The 23,401-nt window shown below is 41.0% G+C and overlaps 1 protein-coding gene across 1 annotated transcript in view; it reads right to left on the bottom strand.

Annotated features, from left to right (window-relative positions):
- Window positions 1-23,401, bottom strand: part of Rad54b (RAD54 homolog B) — a 68,298-nt gene that overhangs the window by 12,154 nt on the left and 32,743 nt on the right. The window contains exons 4-9 of the mRNA XM_029533440.1: window positions 14,481-14,675; window positions 12,325-12,591; window positions 9,159-9,321; window positions 7,091-7,316; window positions 5,272-5,479; window positions 2,769-2,908 (exon numbers count right to left, since the gene is read on the bottom strand). Of these exons, the coding sequence (XP_029389300.1) occupies window positions 2,769-2,908; window positions 5,272-5,479; window positions 7,091-7,316; window positions 9,159-9,321; window positions 12,325-12,591; window positions 14,481-14,675 (1,199 nt within the window). The remainder of the gene's footprint in view (window positions 1-2,768; window positions 2,909-5,271; window positions 5,480-7,090; window positions 7,317-9,158; window positions 9,322-12,324; window positions 12,592-14,480; window positions 14,676-23,401) is intronic.

Genomic DNA, 23,401 nt, shown 5'->3' with positions numbered 1-23,401 from the left:
CCAGTGCTGTGAGTTGTGAGCCCGTTCAGGCAACTGTCCCTTCATGTCCAGTGCTGTGAGTTGTGAGCCCGTTCAGGCAACTGTCCCTTCATGTCAGAAGGCACTGATTTGCTCTGACCCTCCCTAGCCTCTGGTTCTCTCTTCTGCGGCAGTCCCTGATCTTTGCCAGGAGGAGTCACAGGACCAACCAGCTAACATGCAGCACAGTTGGGAGCCTAAGCCCAGTTGTGTGCCAGAGCCACCTGGACATATATGGGCTACAGTAACAGTTCAGTGGGTTGTTTAAGAAGGAAACAAGACATGAAGCTGGAAGAGGGACATGGGGCTATCAATCCACATGGAACTGGCCGGGTAATGGTGTTAGAGAGTATGACCAAAACACATGCATGCAGGCATGAAATTCTGACAGAGTAAATAAAAGTTGTTTGTTTTTTTTTAATTTGCTAGCACAGGACAGCTGACACTTTCAAAATCATTATACACTGTCCATTATAAAAATGTATATTTAAGTCAAAATATAATATTAATAAAATATATGCTTGGGACTGGAGAGATGGCTCAGCAGGTAAAAGCACTTCTGAAGGTCCTGAATTCAAATCCCAGCAACCATATGGTGGCTCACAACCATCCGTAATGAGATCTGACACCCTCTTTTGGTACATCTGAAGACAGCTACAGTGTACTTAGATACAATAATAAATCTTTAAAAATAAATAAATAAATGAAATAAATGCTTAAATTCTCTATAGAGTCTTCTGACCATATAAACCTTAACAGGGAAGTCTAAAACAAATCCTTTATGCATATATTTACTCCTGTATAAGAAAACTCTCCTTATTTTTAAGAGTTTAATTTTTATTACAAATGTAATAGAGCCCTCAAAGATAGAAACTATAGTTCTGTATAGAACTATAAGAAATCTAAAGTCTATTTTAATCAACCAAAATCAGCGATGGCTGAGCTGGTGAGATGGCTCAGTAGGTAGAGAACACTGACTCAGGGATAACCCCAGGAACCCCTGATCCTCATGATAGAAACAGCCAGCTCCCCAAAGTTGTCCTCCAACCACACACAGGCCTTAGCATGCCTGCTATCCACAAAAAAAGGGGGAAAGATATATATTTTTAAGTAGCATGACTCTGTATAAATATCCAATGATACGTCATTATTTGTAGCAAAAAACATAGTCTCAAACAACGAAACTTCATGCAGGAAGAATCTAGTTATTCTGGTTCATCTTTGTACTCCTCCAGTGTATGCTTCTTAACCTTTGATCCACTTACAATGTTTACAATATGTGTTAGATTGGGCTGGGAGTGGTGGCACAAACCTTTGAGCTCAGCACTTAACAGAACACACAGAGCAGGTGGATCAGGAGCTGAAGGACAACCTGGTCTAGACAGTAAGTTCTAGTCCAACCTGGGCTACATAATAAACCCTGCCTCACAAAAACAAACAACAAAACTCTGTCAGATCAGTAAGTGACTAACATTATTTTTATATAATATACCATGAACATTTTCCATGCAATTATGAAATAATTCATGTAAGCCATTGTTTTGTACTGTTTCCGATTCATGTAAAAATGCTTTTTAAAATATATGTTGACAAACTGCCTTTATAGTTTAAATTCCCCAGCACAAGATGTAGCACGAGATGTCGCTCAGGTTTTAGACTGCTTGTCCCACGTGTAAGAAGCCCACGGTTTGATCCGCGCAGCACCTAATAAAACTGTGTCTTTGGCACATATCTGTATTCCCTGCACTGAGGATATGGGTGGACCAGCTCAAAGTCAGCCTGAGCTGTAGGAGACTATTTCCAAAACAAACAGACTTTGGTGGGGGAGGACTGTGTCTGCTGCGGGGTGGATCAGATAGGATCTTTCCATTATGCAGCTCTGGCCTTGAACTTGCCGTGTGCGTGCGTGTGTGTGTGTGTGTGTGTGTGTGTGTGTGTGTGTGTGTGTGTGGTATATAGTGCATGTAGTGTGTAGTGTGTGTGTAGTGTGTGCGGAGAGGGTGTATAGTGTGTGTGTGTATGTGTGGTGTGGTGTGTGTAGTGTGTGTGTGGTATAGTGTGTGTATAGTGTGTGTGTGGTGTGTGTAGTGTTTGTGTATGTGTGTGTGTGTGTGTGTGTGGTGTATAGTGTGTGTAGTGTGTGTGTAGTGTATGCGGGGAGGGTGTATAGTGTGTGTGTGTGTNTGTGTGGTGTGGTGTGTGTAGTGTGTGTGTGTGTGTGGTATAGTGTGTGTGTAGTTTGTGTGTGGTGTGTGTAGTGTTTCTGTATGTGTGTGTGTGTGTATAGTGTGTGTAGTGTGTGTGTGTGGTGTGTGTAGTGTTTGTGTATGTGTGTGTGTGTGGTGTATAGTGTGTGTAGTGTGTGCAGGGAGGGTGTATAGTGTATGTGTGTGTGTGTGTGTGTGTGTGTGTGTGTGTGTGTGTGGTGTGGTGTGTGTAGTGTGTGTGGTGTGTAGTGTTTTGTGTGTGTGTGTGTGTGTGTGTATGTGTGTGTGTGCATGCAGGTGTGTTAAATACAGTCATACTTTGCAGCCCAACCTCCCCTAGAATTTGCAGCAATCCTGTCTCAACCTCTAGGATGCTTTTTAACAACTGATGTTTTCCTTACATTTTTAATCATGTCCTCTTTAGAGATATATAGAATGGTATATCTTAGATTTAATAATATACAGTATATAAATGAATCCCAACATTTTATTTTTCCAGACACACTGCTCTCTAAAACAAAGAATCATTAAAGTCGGGTATACCTCGGAAGAAGAAGGCTCTCTTGACACAATGATGGGCTCTTCGTATATTTTCCTGTAAGACGACAGAGACCCTAATATTCCTGGATTAACAAAATCAACTAATGCAAAAAACTCTTGCAAATCATTCTGAACTGGGGTACCTACGGAGAGATAATAGTGATGAGAGGCTGAATTGAATTCGTCTTATAATCAATCACAAGTCTCTGGAGACATTTGTCCCTTCTTTCTGAGAGCATAAAAGTAAATAATAACCTGCAACTAACTAAGCTTTAACCAAAACTTAAAATAGAGATACGTAAAGTTCTGCATCTGCTTTCAGCAAGGTGGCTGAGGGCAGGGCTCTGGGGTTTGGCTGCACACGTTCTGAACCCACCTCCTCCCCTGAGTAGCCCTGAACTAGGTATTTACACCAGTTCATCACCTGTGAGCCAGGAGTGTGACAGGAGCTCCTTTGGCTGTGAGTGTCAGATCCACATAGCACACCTAAGTGCTGAGCTTCTACTCCCGACAACTACAGGAAAGTGTTGAATAAGCCACAGTTCATGACTTTTTATTACAGCAACCCTGACAGACAACGGGGGGGGGGGGTTGTTGAGACAGGGTTTCTCTGGAACTCACTCTGTAGACCAGGCTGGCCTCAAACTCAGAAATCCGCCTGCTTCTGCCTCCCAAGTGCTGGGATTAAAGGCATGTGCCACCACCGCCTGGCCTAGATATCTAAATCTTAACCTATTTCTAGTCAACACCAATTGAATACTTTCCATAACAATGAGCTAAAATATTGCAGGAAACAAAATCTAAATTTCCTCTACCATGGATAACTGAGTACGATCACATATGTATCACTGAACATGTTCATTTGCATACATGAACTTTCATAGAAGGCAGACAGACCATCACATTCAGAGCAAAAGGCTCTGAATTATAAAAAGCAAGAACTGGTTCAAAGATGTAGGTCATTTACAGAGAGCTTGCTTAGCAAGGCCCTCTGAATCGACTCAGCAAGGTGCACATGAGCGCAGAGACTAGAGCAGCACGCACAGGGCCGACCCGGTCCACGCCACATCCTCTGTGTACGGTCTAGCAATGAGCTTAGCTTTTATGGGATTCCTGACTGTGAGAACAACTGAGTCTCTGACTCCTGTGCCTGTTCTCAGGACTGTCCTCCTCCTGTTGGACTATGTTCAATTCAGTATGATAGTTTTTGCTTCAACCTCATTACAGTCTGCTTTGCAATGTTTGGTTGCTATCTCATAGAAGCCTATTCTTTTCTAATGAGAGACAGAAAGGGAGTGGATTGGGAGGGAATAGGGAGGGGGAAAGGAACTTGGAGAAGTAGAAGGAAAGAAAATTATAATCATGATATATTACAAAAAAAGTATTGTCAATTAAAATGAAAAAAAGAATAAATTAAAATAAATCCTAGGTTTAGTCCCTAGAACCACAAAATGATAGATATGGATGGATCGATTCAGACAATTCTAAAGACATAAAAAACTATATACTTTTTTTTAATTTAAGACATTAGTCAGTGATAGTTTTTATCAAAGTTACAGCTCTAGAAGCAAGTGACAAGAACAGGAAAGCAAGAACGGTCTCAAGACTGACAAAGCAGGGACACAGGAGAGTGGCGGTACCTCTGTGAAGCAAGTTACCAACAGAACATTCCTTCTTAACAAAATTCCAGCACTGTTTCCTTTAAACACAGAACTTTCTAGGTACTAAACACCAGCTTCTCTACTATTCAATTTTTATGTTATTATTACATAAAAACATTGACTGCTATCTACTAAACGTTGGGCATCAAAGTATATATGATATTTGATGCCAATTCTTTTCATCTTTTTCACCTTTAATTGATTAAATTTAAAACAAACAAACAAACAAGCAGGCCCAGAGAGATGGCTCAGCAGGGAAAAGGACGATGGCCAAGCCTCACAGCCTGAGCTCCATCCCTGGAACCCACACGGTGGGAGAACAGAACAGACCTTGTAAGTCATCCTCTGACCTCCAAAGCATGTGCATACCCACACATATACACACAAAACAGAAATAAATAGGTAATTAAAAAAAAATTTAAAACAAGGCTGGGTGTACAAGACAGAAATGTCTACCACATGATTGAATTAGACTTCCACAGATCAAGTCCTCTGGCCCTCACGACAAGTCCATAACATGATGCCATTACATCTCTATTTCACAGACAAGGAAATCGAGGAACCAAGAAGTTAAACTACTTTCCCAAGTTTCATGCTTCACACCCAGTCCCTCCCTGTCAACCTCACACTTTACTGCGCTATCATTACATTTATTCCTCAAAAGGCAGAAACGGGACTGCAGAAAAGCGCACAGGGATTTGAAGATTCATAATCAATGAACACAGGTTTATTCATATGAATTCCCCAACATCACCAGTTCTTTTTATGTCAAGGATCAGATTACAAACTGTAAAAGGCTCATTAAGCAGAAGTCCCATCCCATCTTCCCCAGAGTGACTACTAACCAGTGAGAATTACTCTCTTCTCACAAGAGAGGCTAGAAAGGGCCGTCGTTGTCTTGATACTACTGTTCTTCAAACGGTGCCCCTCATCACAGATCAGAAGGCCAAATGGTATAGTCTTAATCTGATCTAGGGAACGAAGCAACATTTCATAACTGATGATAAGAACTGAATGAAATGTAGAATTGATAAACTCCTCGACTTTATGGTCCTAAAGAGAGAAATATAATATTTAATAAACCATAAACAGAAACTATATAATCAAATCTAAGCAACGCATTTTGCCCACCAGTAACCAACTATCAGATCCATTAATCCCTCCTGTTTTGGTCCTGTTGGGCTGCATTAAGAAGGCTTGACCAGCCATGACTTCTCACTGGGATGGGAAGCCTAAGACTGACCATCAATGAAGACGGTCCCAGACACAGACACAGGCATTCTCATTTTGTTCTTTTCCTTCCTTCTGAGCTCTCCTGGGTTTCTCTCCCCTACAACTGCATTAGATCCCAGGAACAAGGGCCCTGACTGACAATTATCTTAAGTCAAAAGGCAAACCCCCCCCCCACACACACACACCCAGCAACAGAACCTCCTCAGCATTATCAACGCCCCCAGGAGCTGACGCTAGCATAATGGTCTCAGGGAATACCAACCAGGCCACAGCCAGGCCAGGAAGACCTAGACTGTTAGCATAAAAAGCCTTCCCCTTCTCCCTGGCTTCACTCATAGTGAAGAGGGGAAGATCTGATCGCTCTTCCTTTAGTACCAGCATACTAATGTCACCATAGGGCTCCATCCTTATGATTTTGTCTAACCCTAACCACCTTCCAATGTCCTATCTCCCAAGTTCCTGAGTGACTGAATCCCAATGGTTGACTTCTGATATTTTGACTTGAAAATGGTACAAAGAGATAGATAAAGTCATTCTGTTTTCTCGGTATTCAGTAAAACAAATAAAATATCCAACATTCTATTATAAAATAAAAAAAAAATCTATTTTTGCACAGTGACTATACACAACATTAGCAGCCAGTCTCTGCTGAGCCCCCTCCTGGATACCGCCTGTGAACAGCCTCGCTATGGCATCTCAGCTGGGAAGTGCTGTCTACGGAGTCCCCCTCTCCATGCCTCCTGCCTATGAGCCTCCCTGTTCTCCAGAGACTCCCTCTCCTGCCTCTTAGACTTTGACTCTCTTCGGAGACGCTGCTGTGCTGCCTTCTGTGCTGGGGACTGAGCTCTCCTCAGAGTCACTCTGTTGCCTGTCTCTCTAAGTCATTAACAACACTTCTAGTAAACTCCTTAGTCCCCAGTAATCCAACTCAGTGTCCTCTCGAATCACCTGCCCACATACAAAACTAACTGAGTTTTTCAAGGTACAAGCTATATAACTGTTTTAAGCACATTTAAGGTAAACTAGGCTAAACTATAATGTACAAAATATTACATGAGTTCATAATGCACGTATGTATGTATGTATGTATGTATGTATGTATGTATGTAACAGGCTATGGTCTCATTATATAGCTGAGGTTGGCCTCAAATTCTAGATCCTCCTGTCTGTGTTTCCAACACATTATAGTACATTGTCACATTACAAGAAAATGAACACTTGCACACTGAGAGTCAGTACCTGAACATATGACTCTGAAGAGTCAAAAGTAACCATCCTGTAACAACTCAAAATCAAAATGTAGGGCAAAGCTCCATTTCTATACAAGGGGCTTGTGGGATTCCATACAGTCAAAAAGCTAAGAACTATACTAAGTGAAAAGGCTTGATATTGCAAGAATGTTTAGGGCTTAAACCTTTAAAAATCTCTTACCTGATCAATGGTAAATATCTTGATCCTTTCACTTCCCAGCCATTTTTGAAATTCTTTCCTCCAATTATTCACCAGGCTTCCAGGGGTAACAATGAGTGTCTTCTTTATTACTGGCTTGCCACCATAGGGCCCCTGACACTGTAGGGTCCAGATGAGCGAGATACACTGCAATGTTTTCCCTAAGCCCATTTCATCAGCAAGAATAGCGCCACATTTGCCAGCTGCTCTGTTAGAAGTAATTATAGTTTAGTGAATCACAATGGGAAAATATTTCATGCCCTGATAGCATCAAGAACAGGAAACTAGTAATAATGACCCTACAGACTAGTTTAGAGTTTCATGTAGCTGGTAATAACCTGTCAATTTTTAGTCTTTGACAATTATGAGCATTATATATTGTGAACTAATGAATCTGAAGTTAAAGACCTGAATATAAAACCTCTATTACTGCCATCTAGATATAGTCGAATACTAGAAATGAATTACAATTTTTTATCTACATTGGGATAATTAAACTATAGCTATGTCTCTCATAACTAACATTTTGAACACTTATCAATCAATTTTACTAGATCAAAACAATTCAGATTACACTGAAACTTTAGTCAGTAAGACCTGAGCTGAAATTATTTAAAATAAACATATTCTACAATCAAAACTTATCACTCTCTGACAATGGAGTCCTCAACCAAAATAGCTTAGAAAATGTCTGATGTCCTACAATAATACAACTTAAAATGAAGTTATTAAGAATATTTTCAAAACCATACATTTTATACTGCTTTATATTTTTAAGCTCTTAAATAGCTACATGATATTTAAGAGTTACAATGTCCAATGAAATTAAGGATATTACCAAAAACATAAATATAGTTTGTTAGCTTACATTTCTCTATTAGAAATCAGAACTGATAAGCAGGGTTTGGGGAGATGGCTTCAGCAGCAGCACAGATAAAAACCTAAGTTCAGTCTCACACCCCACAAAAAGAGCCAGGCATGGTGGACTCCCAGGGCTCCCTGGCCAGCCAGTCTGCCACATCAGCACGTTTGCATCACTAAGAGACCATAACTCCAAAACAACAACAACAACAGCAAACAAAACACCAAGACAGAAACGACACCGGAACTTGACTTCCGGTGTCCATGTGCTAGGTACACGGTGCATGCACACACACAGGAGCACACACGAGGAGGATGAACAACTAACTCATCAGGAGTTAGTTAGATCCTGCTGAGTAGCTTCGAGTGTTGCTTCCAGTCAGCTCGGAACTAAAGAACCTCCTCATGGAAACAAAGTCTGAAGGGAACCAAGACGCACCAGTGCAGGTTAATATTCCTTCCTGAGTTCAGCTTCCTCGGTCAATAACATGACTTCAGATTGCTCACACCAAAAAATGGTGCTTTCCAAACACATATACTTTTGTGGCCATGTGTCTTTGTGAGTAAGCAGCATAAGCTGGCATGGGTAAGTTTGGAACTAGATCTTTGGTTGAAGCCTATAAAATGTGAAGGTGAGGATCCGATGAAAGACTTGGTGAGGTCAGAAAAGTGTGTGCAAAGCCCTGGGCTCAAGACACAGCATGAAAAAGTGTGTGTGTGTGTGTGTGTGTGTGTGTGTGTGTGTGTGTGTGTGTGAGGTACCTCTTAGAAGACAAATGGTTTAGAGAAAAGAGCCTTCAACTAAAAGCTGACCATCCCTACACTGTATCTAACACACCTCTTACTAACCATATAACCGGGAAAGTAAATCTTTCTATTCTTATCATTTTCCATAAAATAAAATTAGTACTTTACCTCCCTCACTTACAGCTTTTGTGAGGAACAAGTGAAATACTATTGATAAAAAGACAAATTAAATGGTTAGGTAGGGCGGAGCTACTTATGGTCCTTGCTCCTGATTTACTTCTCATCAGGACGTCTGGCACATGGTTTTCACCAAGGACCACTGTGGAACGCACATACTTAGTACCAATTGCCTTTCCTACCAACTGACATCTATGGTACAGACCTGAAGTTCCTTCTATCAGATTCTTCTCAGAAACCTACTTGTGACCATTTATTTTCCTACCTCATTCCCATCACACACTCATAGAGGAAGATGATTCCGTCTTTCTGATGTGGTCGGAGGTGGCATACAAGGTGAGGGTCTATCACCACATCCACAATAGGAGAGCAGTGCCTATTAAACATCCACTGGTGATTCTCGTCTGGTCGCGGCATAACAAGGGCATCTTAAAGATAAGGTAATACCACTTTCAGAACATTATCTCATTCCCCAACAGAACTGCTTCCCACTGTTTATGGTGAACTCTGTGTGTGTGTGTGTGTGTGTGTGTGTGTGTGTGTGTGTGTGTGTGTGTGTGTATACACTAGAAATGAACACACACCTGTAATCTTAGCACTCTAGAGGCAGAAGGAAAAGTGGGAGTTCAAGGCCAAAAGAGAGAAAAGGAAAGAAGAGGAGAGCAGGGTGGGGATGAGAGAGGAAGGAAAGTGGGGAGGAAGTTATAAACTGCGTGCTCTGAAGTACTCCAAATGCTGAAATTTACTTCTGTCTAAGAAGGAATTCAGTAAGCACAGCATTCCACCGTCAGGACAGAGAGCCACTCCCACTGGAAGGCACAGTTAGAATTTTGACAAGAAGTACTTGCCAGTGATCAACATAAAGGCTGCCTTTTTCTTCAGGCCTATACAAACTGATGGTGGCCACCACTTCCATTAGCATTAGTCAGAACTGAGAGTGACTGAAGGTTAACTATAACATTCATGAATGTCAAATTCATGAGCTTTTGCAAAACAGCATGAATTAACCATCAAACAATAATCTAATTTTTTAGAAATAAGGTAATAACAGCTTTAAGGATTCACTAAAATATCCTCCAAAGACAAAATCAAATGTAACAGAGAGCTGACTGACAATTGATAAATCTGAGGAAAATAAATCCATCAAAACTGTTTTTGGAGTATGTTTGCATGTTGACAATGTGGTTAAAACTTAATTGAACCCAAAATATAAACAAGGAAGAAAAAAAGAAGAATAAAGAGATGAGAAAGGAAGGTAAACTATTCTAGTACACTGAATAAACATCTATTTCATGGACAAATGGTCCTTAGTTCTGCTCACTGTTAGCAATGGTCCATTCAATCCATCCCCCGAGCAGACTCTTTCTTAAACCTGCTCCTCTGTGCTTGGCCACATTGTCAGCATACAGTCAGCTGTGTATGCCTTCCTCTACAGCCTGAGAACTCCCTCCCAATCTCAAAGGTTCAAATCCGAATGACGGCTGCATTGCAAGAACTGATGGCCCCGGATATGATAACAGAAACCAAAAGGGAACCTGCTATGACCAGGCATTGTCATGGAGCAAACCCCACGACCAAGAGCAACCTTGGAAGGAAAGGCTTACTGACCTCACAGCTTATAAATCCATCATTAGGGAAGCCAGGGCAGGAACTCGGGGCAGAAGTTTGGAGGCAGGAACAGATGCGGAGACCATCAAGGAATGCTGCCTACTGGCTTGCTCACCATGGCTTGCTCAGCCTGATTTCAACATTCAGAAGCACCAGGCCAGGGGGGCAGGGCACAACCCACCCTGGCTGGGCCCTCCCATATCAATCACCAATTTTTTAAAAACACACTACAAACTTGCCCACAGGCCAATCTTACAGAGGCATTTTTCTCAGTCGTGTATTCCCTCTTCTCAGATAGCTCTAGCTTATATCAAGTTAACATTAGAACTAGCTGGCACACTGCCTAATGCTCACAGAGAAACTCTGGTTTTGGGTCACCGAGAATGCAGCAACTCAATACTACTTGTATTGTGGGGACCACAGGCAATTCCTACCATAGGAGTCCAGGCCCTCTTCTCCAATCAGTCGAAGAGTGAGAATCTTGTGGTCTCTTATAGGAAGGGACTACACTCCTCAAAAGAAGTGGTTGTAAGATGTATCCTTCAGTTACCCAAAAAGCTCTCAGGGAGGAGCCAAGACTGGATAGTGCAGACAGTAAAGGCAGGAAGGACTTCAACTCCAAACTACAAAATTAGCAATGAGAGATAAGCCTATGGGCAAAAAGGAGGGTTGGAATCTCCAGGCACAGACCAACTAGAACCAGCTGGAAGCACTGGCCAAGGGCTCCAGACCTCAGAGGATAACATGCAACAGAAAGTATTCCTGAGGAAGCTCAACGTGTGCAAATAAGCCATAAAGGCTACACTACTGGGATGTATGTGCCCATCCCATCTGCGGAATGCATGTGTCCATCCTACGTGTGGCACTGCCATGGGGCTTCTAAACTCTGCTCGAGCCTTCCTCCCCTCCTTGGAAGTCTACTAATTATTAATAAATTTTCTGCTGTAGGTATGTGCCTGCTCAGTGCTTTCTTCTGGGGATAAGAAACTGGAAATCCTTGTAGATACACACCAACTACCAAGATCAGCATATATCACTGAAATTATGAATTAACATGTTATATAACTCGCAGCAGTATTTGACTTCATCATTATTCCTTATGAATATAATCTTCACCCGCAGTTTTCACAACTTTTGAATTTTGTACAAGCACACATGTAGGTAGGTGTGTGCACACCACAGAAGGATGTAAGGATTAAGTCAAGCAATCAGACTGGGCAGCAGTGGCTTTGCCACCCATCCATTTTCCAGTCACTTACCTGCAAGTTAAGTTTTACTTAGTTTTCGGTTTTGAGACAAATCTCAATATATAGTGCAAACTGTCTTTCAACTCACTATGTAACTCAAGCTGACCTCAATCATTCACAAATTTTAAAACAAAATATAAATGTAATTCACTTGTCAAAAACCTTCAGACAGTAGCCAGGTAGTGGTGGCACACGCCTTTAATCCCAGTACTCAGGAGGCAGAGGCAGGTGGATTTCTCTAAGTTTAAGGCTAGCCTGGTCTACAGAGTGAAGAAACATTGTCTCAAAAACAAAACAAAACTCTTTTTTTTTTTTTTTTTTTTAAATTATCAAGGTCACTTTATTTATAAAGGGAAGTTAATTTCATCATATCAGGGGAGCCCCAAGGAATCTGTCCCTCTCAGTGAAGTGGGGACCCCGGCCCAGCACACGAAACAGGACGACGTCCCCAAGTTTCTTTTCAAAGCATAGATCTTGGATTTTATGCCAAGATGGGATACTGGCAATGGGCTCCGTGCTAAAAACAAAACTCTTTAAACAATGAAAACAGAAAGATGGGTTATTTTAAACTCTTACTTGGTGTGCATGGGTTATGGCGTGGTCTGCAGACATTCCATCTGTTTCCCTTTGCTTGCGATGACTGACACACACTTTTGAAAGGGTTAGAAAAGCATTTCCTGGCAGCCTGAGAACTTGGGACAGCAGGACTTCCACTTCCATGCTGAAAACACTTGCCACTATTGAAGTCATCAGAAGAGACTGTCCCCAGGATTTCTATTTCTTTCCCACCAATCATCAATGTTTGGCCCTCTTCCACATTTTCAAGCTCCTTGAATTTGTAGCCTTTAAGAAAAAACAAAAACAAAAAAACAAATTAATTGTACTGACATTCTAAGAAAACTTAGTAATAAAATAGTTACCTTCCCATGACTGTAAAAAATAAGCATTATACTCTGCATATAAATTACATATATACTTCATCATTCTGATTTTTTAAAAAAACTTAAGATCCAGAAAATAGTTCAAAATGCTAGGTCAACAAGCCTGATGGCTCAAGTTTAATTCTCAGAATTAAAAAGCCAAATGTCTTTTAATGCAGTAGTGTCTATAATCTCAGCACTTTTACAAGATATATATTTATATATAAACAATATATGCATCTATGAAGGTGCTGGAAAGTGAACTTGGGACCAAGGGAAGAGCAATATGTACTCTTAACTAAGAAATACTTGTTCATGCCCATTTCCCAGCATTCTTATGGTAAGATGAAAATTTGGCACAGGAGAACTGCTTGAAAGCTCTTGGGCAAGCTAGCCCAGAGTACACCAACCTCTATCTCCCTCCCTCCATACACATTCCACTGCACATGCATTCTCTCTCTCTCTCTCTCTCTCTCTCTCTCTCGTTCTATCTCTGACACACAATAGATAGATAGATAGATAGATAGATAGATAGATAGATAGATAGATAGACAGACAGACAGACAGACAGATAGATATAGATAGACAGACAAGTTTGTAAAAGTAAGAAATTAACAGAGCTGAGATGACCCCCCACCTTCTCACCCCACCCCTACTCCACTTCTGCCCCCCCAACCCCATTTTGAGGCATGCTGGGGCAGAAAACACCCAGAGGCCCAGAGTGTCACTGAGATGGGCAAGACAGCGGTAGAGAGATGGAGAGAAACAGAAACAAAATGAAGTGGTGGGACTGGGGACGCAAGGGTGGTGAGGAACAGCCTGACATGAGAGCATATACGGCCACCTGAGGCCATGGTGAGGTCCTGGCCCATGCTGCCGCTGAGGGTCATGTATGGGTCCATGTCCACTGCTCATGTTACCAAAGGTCACTCAGACGTCTGTGGCTGGGGTGCCACCTGTGGCCAAGCTGATGTGGGGCTGAACAGAGCTGGCCCTGCCCCTCCCTGGCTGCAGGACTGGAAGAGCTGGCCCTGCCCATCAGACTCCAGCTAGCAGTAATTGGCAGTGAAACAGTTATCTTACCACTTCCAATTATCAATTACATTGCCTTCTCCTTACTAAGCTGTAAATTATATTTATCTCTGAATCTTTGCTCCTATAGAAGTTGGCATATACGCTGAAAATTAAACAAACTATAAACAATATCTTTAAGTAAGTGAATGAATATATACAACAGATTTTATAGTCTGACCAAACTCAAAAGTAAATAGTAGAGGACAAAACAAAAGCACTCGTGCGACACCCTCTGGACCTGCAGACTGCTCTGTATTAGGGCATGTTACTCTGAAACAATGGTGCGCTCCAACTTAGCTGTGTGGATGGATGGAGTCAGACCGAACCCCTATGTCCTCACTTTGTATTGAAATTTGTATTGAGTAGTACTGAAACTGGAGAGCACTAAGCAGCCAATGACAGCTCTTAAGGATTTCAATCACGCAACACTGGGGGAGGGGACAACCGAGACAGACTCCTCCGTCTCAAGAGAGTGCTAAGATAACTATGGCTGGTTGGCTCCTTTCGGTGAACACTAAACCCTCCGACAGAATTTACTCTAATGAATTAGCATAGCTCATAAGAGTATTAGGTTCACTATTATGAAAAACATCATGTATCCTATAAAGTTGAGATGCAAAATTCAATTAAATAACATTACAATCTGTCCATTTGTAAAGCCCAATTGTATTTCAATTGTACAAAAATATACTAATATTTTGACCAAATAATAAATACATATAATATGTATCACAATACCTCTCCCAATATCTTTTCCTTCCAAATCTTTCAATGTGAAGGACCTTCCTTTTACAATAAGAATAGCATCGCCTTCCCACTTTTTGTGTTTTTTCTTTGAAGCTTTACACCAAACAACACTGAAATATTTAAGCAAGCTGCTAGCTTCCTCTTCTTGTGCCTTGGGCTCTGTGATTTCTTTAGAGGCCGAATGAACTGAAATAAAAAGTAAATTTAAAATATTATTATTGAGGATGAATAATTTCTACGTTACCAAGCTCATTCAAACAAAAGTAAACTGGCACACCAATACCATGGCATGAGTCCCCCAGTAATCCCAGAATGCTGGCAGTAGGGCCAAGAGCATCAGTTCAAGGTCAAACCTAGGCTGTATAAGAGTCTGTCTATAATAATACCAACAGTAATGATTATATGCACAAGAAAATCAGGTTGCATTAAGAAAGAATATAAAAGTATCCTTGGGTCAGTGGGATGGCTCAGTGAGTAACTGCACCTACCTACCGCCAAGCCTGACAATCGGTTTGGTCCCAGGAACCCACATGGTAGGAGAGAATTAACTCTCCTACAAATTGTCATCTGATCTCCAATGACAAATGCCGCTGATACACACACACACACACACACACACACACACACACACACACACACACACAAATGAATGTAAAACAAAAATTTAAAGAGTATTTGATATGTTCATTTTGGTATTTAAGAAACTGGGCCTGTTAAAATAGTGTAACATATCATTGTAAAAACTTTGGAACCTTAGAAATTAAAGCTATTATTCCAATGTCTAGACATGGAGAAATATATAAAATTGTTTTAACGACTGACTTAACATGGCAAGCTGAGGAAAAGATAAACATACAGTTTTTTGAGATTAAGAAAGTTCTATTTTTCCTTCATTTATTTTTGACAAATTTATACATATTATATTGTACAACTTAAATATTATGTCTTGACTGACATCTCCCCATCTCCCACCCCATCCTCTGGTGGCTGCCATGTTCTGCCTCTATCTCAACATTTATAGATATAAGTGAAACCATACAGTAGTGGTCTACTTTGCTTGCATAATATCCTCCATATTCTCCTATGTGGCCACAAATGATAGGACTTTGTTTTCCAAGAGAGAGTTTCTCTGTATAGCCCTAGCTGTCCTAAAACTTACTTTGTAGACCAGGTTGGCCTTGAACTCTCAGAGATCCTCCTGCGTTTACCTACCAAGTGCTAGGGTTAAAGGTGTATACCGCCACCACCGCCTAGCATATCCATCATTTCTAACAAGTATAAATTTGCTAACTCAAAGTTTGTGTAACTAAATTCTGTCAGCATTGTAATAATCCAGCAATTTTTAGTTCAAAAAACTGATTAATTTTAAAATAAATTTAATCTTATGGATTAGGCATGCTGGCCTGCAGGATAGCATATGATAATATATAGTGAGTTCCAGGCCAGCCTGTACTACAGTGAAGAAACCTGAACATGCACTGATTAATTTTGTTGTTTTTTTATTATCAGACAGACAGTTTTAAGGTTTGTAAAAAGAAGAATGATTTGGTCTATCTGTGAACTATTAAAAAAACAAACAAACCTTTTTGAGGCGATTGAAGCAATGGCTCATAGGTTAAGAACAGCTACTGCTAGGAGACTACCTGGATCCCCAGAACCCACATTGGGGGCTCACAACTATCTATAGCTCTAGTTCCAGGAGATCTGATACCCTCTTTCGGTCTCCAGCAGCACCAGGCATTCATGGTACACAGGGTAACAAATAGGCAAAACACCCGTATACATAAACATCATTTTTTCAAAATGTGAGGTGTGGTTATTCTCACATAATTCCCAACAGTAGCAGTCATTATGCATTGAGCAAAAACACAGTGCATCTTTAAAATTTGTTCTGCTTTCTGTTATATTACCCAGGGGAGAAACAGAATTCCCCTTTAAACATTTCAAGGCTGTCCAAAGTTAGATGGATACATTATCAAATGATTGGGAACTTAGGCATAGCGGCAAAGGTCTGGGAGGGCGAGGGTGGAATGTCACAGTTAAAGACCAGCTTGAGCTATACACCAAGTCCTGGGCTAGCCCAGGTTTACATAATTAGACACTGTCTCCAGAAAAGAAAAAAAAAAAAAATGCTGGAAAGAAATATAGTGATTAAATATTCTGCTGTATTATCAGAATCCAAAATACATTATTTTTATGTTCTCATTCCTGAAAAAGGACAATTCAATTCTATAAATTCAGAAATTATAATTAATTTTAAAACCAAAAGACTCTCAGATTCAGTAGTGTACCCTTTCTTTTGTAGAGCAGCAGATGAGCAGGAGGTGCCCAGGCCAAGATGACCAGCCAGACTAGTGATAGCCAGAGACAGTGTGGGGCTATGGGCTGTGCANAGACAGCCTGATCTCCAGTTGAGCTTAGGTCTTGAACCCCCGGTGGGACCCGGTGGGTGGTAAGGGTGGTAATTTCCACCTACATAGAACGGAAGGCGTTTGATCCTGTCTCCTGGACCCCTGGCTCCTGTCAAAGTTACTGTCCCCACAGCCCCCACAGGGGAGGTCTGTGGCTATCAGTCATGCAGACAATGTTCCAAGCTTCTGGCATTCTGGCTAGACTCCACTCCCACAGTTGCCTGACTATAGCCAGGTATGCTCCTCCCCACAGTTACCTGGCAACAGCAAGATAGCTCAGCCCAAGATAAGAGGGACTGCTTGGCCCCACCTCTCTCTCTAAGCTTTCTTACTCTAGCCCTCCTTCTCTCTTTCCCTTCCCCCCTCTCTCCACATGGCCTCTCTCTATCTTCTCTTTCTCCCTGCCTTTCTACAATAAAGCTCTAAAACCATAGACTGTCTCTGTTCATCAAGGCCCGCTGTGCTTGAACAATGGGATGGGCTTTCTCCTAAAGAGCTGTGTCTAACCTCCCACCAGAAGGCCATCCTGTGCTCCAGCCGCAGACCTGACCGAGGACTCTCAACCACATGGGAACCATCCAGCGCCCCCTCTCCCCTGCCCTTTCCTCCCTTCATCTCCAGGGCCTAGTGCCGCCCCAGGGCCCCTATTCTGTTCTCAGCCCCTCCTCCACTGAGCCAGCATGGGATGCCTGAGGCTGAGAACCTGGTACCAGGAGCTGCCTCTTGTCCACCACCCGCCACCCGCTGTGTGGGGTCAGAGGCTTAACACTGCCAGACGCCCACCTGGGGCCGCGTAGAAAGCGTGCACAGTCTTCCTGCATCCGCCTACCCAGAGCACTGGAACTCTGGCGGGACACAGGTTCTCTCCCACTCCCCTTCCCCCCCCACACCCACAGCCCCACAAGATAGCAAGCTCTGAGTTCAATGAATGACCCTGCCTCAGGAAGTGAGTAGAAAGCAGGGCGTGGTGGCTTACGCCTTTAATCCCAGCAAAATGAGTACATGAGTGGCAAAGAAGAAACATACCCAGTGCCAACCCTGGGATTCCAGAGCTCACACTCACATATTTCATACACACAAGAAGATGCAAATTTATACCGCATGCACATCCAAAAAAAACAAAGTTACTTTAAAACCTAACTCAGATGTGTGTGTATATATAAGTGTGTTTGTGTGTGTGCATGCGTGTACATGCTTAAAAAATGCTTAAAATGCAACTTGGCGCATAGCACATAGACCTAAAAGTTTGACTACCACAATCAATCCTTCTTGTCCTTTGGTCACTGAACCCCATACGTCAGGGAAGGGAAAAGATGAGGGACTCCAAAGAGTAGAATGAAGACCACTGGGAACAGCAGCAAGGAATATAACCTCCTACAGAAGGCCACCTGTATGACAGTAAATATTGATTTACTATCTCCCTGACTAACCATCCCCCAAATTCCACTATAAGCTTCTGTTTTAAAAAAAAACAGATAACAAGGGCCTTTCAGCAGGAATAGAAGGGTAAACCAAGTCCTGAGGAAGACAGGGTAATTTCTGATCAACAGTGGGCATCTAATCTCTTTTTCTTTGAAACACTATAGACTCTCTATATACTTGGTTGACCTGGAACTTGATACACAGAACTCACAGTGATCCACCTGAATGCTGAATTTAAAGGTGTATGCAATCATACCCACCTTTGGCATTTTTTATAAGAATCAATGATTCCTAAGAATAGGATGACATAAATATTTATCTTTAAGCCCAAACCCTTAACATTCTTTTCTATAACAATTCTAAATACTCAAGTTATTTTAAAGAGAATACATAAAATTTAAAGTATCTTATATAATCAATTCCAAAACTAAATATTCCTATAGGTCATGTTTTGATTAAAATTACCAAAACCTCTAGAACTTCGAAATCTGCTTAGTTACTCTTCTACTGGTGTAAATAAACACCAAACTCATAAGGAGAGTTCTTAATTGTAGACCTGCTGATAGTATCAGAGTCAGTCTGTGGCCACCACTGCAGAGTATGTAGCAATTGGGCATGGTACTGGACAGTAGCTGAGAACTTACATCCTGAGCCAGCCATAGAAGGCAGAAAGAGACTAGGCCTGGTGCAGGCTTTGAACCCTCAAAGCCCACTCCTAGTGACACAACTCCTCCAATCAGGTCATACATCTGAATCCTTCCTAAACAATGCACTAACTGGGAACCAAACATTCAAATATATGAGCCTATGGGGGCCATTCTCAGTTATCCCACCACATGTGCACTAGGAGGTAACTAAAATAGAAATTTAACAATTTTTTTCTTTTTTTCTGGTAGTGGTTGGGGAGACAAGTCTTGTGTCGTCCAGATTGGCCTCAAAACTCTAGCCAATGATGACTTGAATTGCTGACTCTCCCGCCTTTATTTTCCTGGGTGCTAGAAACACAGGAGTACACAAGCACACGCTCTTGGTAATGCTATAAACCAAACCAGGGACTCATGCATGCTCGCTAAGCATTGTATAAACTAAGCTACAACTCTGGATGCAAGAAGCTTTTATTACACTAGAAAAAAAGTAAACAATAAGGCCTGGAGAGATGGCTCAGTGGTTAAAAACATTGGCTGTTTTACCAGAGAACCAGGGTTTAATTTGAGCCCCAACATGACTGTGTCTGTAATTCCATTTCAGTCCCAGGGGAGCCAGTGTCCTCTTCTGGCTTCCACTGATACAAGCACACGTGTGGTGCACAGACATACACACAGGCAAAACACCTATACACATAAATAATTTTTTTTTTAAGATTTATTTATTTACTTATGTGAATACACTGTTTCTGTCTTCAGACACACCAGAAGAGGGCATCAGATCCCATTACAGATGGTTGTGAGTCACCAAGTAGTTGCTGGGAATTGAACTCAGGACCTCTGGGACATCTTAACCACTGAGCCATCTCTTCAGTCCCCACAAATAATTTTCTTAAAGTATACAATAACATATGACTTCAACTGAAAATTACCTATACTTTCTTTACCAAATAAAAATAGTGAATATCAAAATTCAAGTATTCTAATTTTCTTTCCATTTAAGATTTATACAATGACACCAGGACAACCAGAGCTATACAAAGAAACCCTGTCTCAAAGGAAAAACAATTTTTACAATGGAATAATATTCCATAATAAAAGTGTAATGAACTAGTAACAAGAGGACAGACACGTAAAGGTGGAATACTACAAACATGAAGGCAGTATCCTGGTCAGGGTTATTATTGCTGTGATGAAACACTGTGATCAAAACACAAGTTGGGGAGAAAAGGGTTTATTTGGCTTACACTTCCATGCCACAGTCCATCATTGAAGGAAGTCAGGACAAGAACTCAAACAGGGCAGGAACCTGGAGGCAGGAGCTGACACAGAGGCCATGGAGGGCTTTGCTTACTGGCTTGCTGTCCAATGGTTTGCTCGGCCTGCTTTCTTACAGCCATGGGGACGGGGTGGGGGGAGGTGTGTGGCGCGGTGTCAAGAAGTTTTGTGATCAAATGACTAATTTTTTTCTTTTGCCTTATTCGGGAATTCTCATAAACCACGCTCTAAAATGATAGTTGCATAGGGGAAAGAATTAAAAGAATGTGGCAGAATTATGTTTTACAATTAAAACAATATTGACTCATAAAAACTTCAGTGAGTTTACTCTGATGAATGGAATTCTGGATTTAAAATAAGGAAAAATTAACTTTATTATTCTACACAGCCCTTAACTGCTACCAAATTGTGTCACTTGATATAGGAAAACAGCAAAGTTAAACAAGGCCAGAGAAAAATGTGATTATAATACTATTTTATGTACAACAAAAGAATTTTTCAAAGGCAATTTCACATCTATTTTAATTTCCACACTGACTATAGAACCAACCCGTCCAAAAAAATGTGCTTTAAATACTTTAAAACTGAATTATTTTCTAGAAACATTTCACAGGATTAATTTTTCACAGAAACTTATAAAATGGGTTTTGCTATACAAAGTCAATACTCTATTATTAAGTATGAATGGTAGCATGCTGAAATTATAACATTAATTATACTGCATATCTTAATAATTTCAAAACAGACATATTTACTCAAATCATACTACAAAATATGCTACCTCAAATTAGAAGATTCATTGCATTTCAAATGAAAGTTAGCACAGATTACAAAGATAAATCGCCATAAAAGGCAAGGCCATGGTGGCCACATCTTTAATCCTAGCACTCAGGAGGCAGAGGCAGGGGCAGGTGGATCTCTGTGAATTCAAAGCTGGCCTGATCTACAGAGGGAGTTCCAGGACAGCCAAAGCTACACAGAGAAACCCCATCTTGGGAGGAAAAGAAGAAGAATACACCATAACCTTGATTTCCTGACCCTCCAGTGCTGAGTGCTAGGATTATAGAGATGCACTACACCCACACACAGGTTCATAGAGTGTTGACAATCTATCCCAGTGCCTCCTGGGCACTAGGCAAGCATCCGTCACCTCAGGCCTCAAGACATTTCACAGTATACATTTTTACTTATGGAAATATAAAGTACAAAATGTTTTTGTGATTCAACTAAGAAAATTAAATAAACTAACTTAATGCCCTAAGAATCCGCTTGATTTACTTTTTCTATTTCTATAACCATAATTTGTACCACTAAATTTAAGTGCATTTTCCCTAAACCACATCTTTAGTCATGCCATCTCTATAATACCCTTTAACAGTGACTCTTGGGAAGCTAGCTGACTTAAGCACCACGTTCAATACTTACCCTTCAGCGCGCATCACTATGAGCAGACTGCTGAACCCCAGCCCTAGTTTCTGATCAGGACTGATGCGACTGTCATAACTCTATTGTATGTGTGCCATGGATGGACTCTAAAGCCTCAGTTACACCAGGAGAGTCCTGGGTCCCAGCCACGGCCCTTCCTGAGCTTTTTACTCTAAAGACCACCAGCTAGAAGCCTGAGAGCTAACTGGCAGGGCCACGGGCATGCCTAAACTGTTTCAAAAGCATTCCGAATGACTTGCAAACATTCAATCCCTGCGCTCTGGAGGGGAATGATCTCTGAGGCTGAGGGCAGTCTGATCTACATAGTGTGTCTCAGGTCAGTTACTCAAAGCTTTCTACCTATCCTCACTGGATCAGCGTGTCTGTGCGTGGACACCCTGATCCAGTTCATCCACTTTCGATGTTTTCAAAAGTTTATTCTGACCCCAAGCTTGCTTAATCCCCTGTACTTCTGCCCAATCCAAAAGAAAGCCTGAATTTTAAAGTCCTTCCTCATCAAAATCCCAGTAAAAATGGAAATCAACTATGTGAGACATACATTAAATACATAACATAAATTCAATATATAAGCTTTATAAAGATTTTATTTCCATGAATATTATAATATTTACAAAAAAAATCATTCTTAAAAATCTACAAGTTATATATTTATGTGAACATGATCTTTGTTATTTTCATTCTAAGTAATTTTCATTTTGTTTTATTCTAAGTTTCCTATGAAGGAAGTATTTCCCAGAAAGACATTTAAAATGAATTAAGATAATCTTACTCACATGGTCAAAATACGCAATATTTAAATAAAAATACCTGATCTCTTTTGGCAGGACAAAAAAGAGGGCAGCATGGGGTAGATACAATTCCCTGGGCTTTGTAAGGATGTGTAAAAGTCAGCTTTCTTTGTCACCAGGGGATGGCAGGCACCTCAAACAGGCCAAGAAATGTTCTACCCTTGAGCTACATCTCCAACAAAAAGGTGGTTTTAATTAAATAAATTATCCTAGATCTTTATTTCTATAGAATAAATAAGGAATTAAAAACTACCACCACCACCTCCCTACTGCCCCCAACCCTCTCCCCCAAAAAACTAAGTACTCATAACTTACTCTGCCATAAAAAGCAGATACCTGGGATAAATTATGGTGCTTTCCCTGGACCTCGGCTAAACTGTTAAGAGTTTTCCAAATATCTTCCAACTGTAAGTTCTACCACCACTCTTTCAAAGGATAAGGACAATGCCAACGTCATACACACAAGTTTTTTGTTACTGTTAGTTTAACATAAACTTATAATCTCAGTATTCAGAAGCTGGGGCAGGAGGAAACTTATCACAGGCTAGCCTGGGCTACATAGTGAGATCTTGTCTCCAAAAAAGAAAATCTAGGAGTAGGGATGGATGTAGGTCAACAGTAAAAGCATGTGCTTACCACTTATTAGGTAGCTTCCAAACCGCTCTCTCTCTTAACTCTAACTTTCAAAGTCGTAACTAAAACGGTTAGAAATTCACTTCTTTAAAGTAATATGCATGCAAGTCATACAATTTTGTGAATTTTGTTATTTAACACAGGATTTCACATAGCACAGGCTAACCTCAAAATTGGAAGGTAGCCAAGGCTGGCCAACATCTTCTTCTCATCTGCCTCTACCTCCCAAGAGCTGAGGTTACAAACTTATGCAACAGATGCAATTCTATTTGCTTTTTTTTTTTTTTTTG

This window comes from Mus pahari, chromosome 22, assembly GCF_900095145.1.
Source record: "Mus pahari chromosome 22, PAHARI_EIJ_v1.1, whole genome shotgun sequence".
Taxonomy (NCBI): domain Eukaryota; kingdom Metazoa; phylum Chordata; class Mammalia; order Rodentia; family Muridae; genus Mus; species Mus pahari.
Note: the sequence above shows the minus strand (reverse complement) of the source record. Positions and strands in the feature narration are given on the sequence as shown.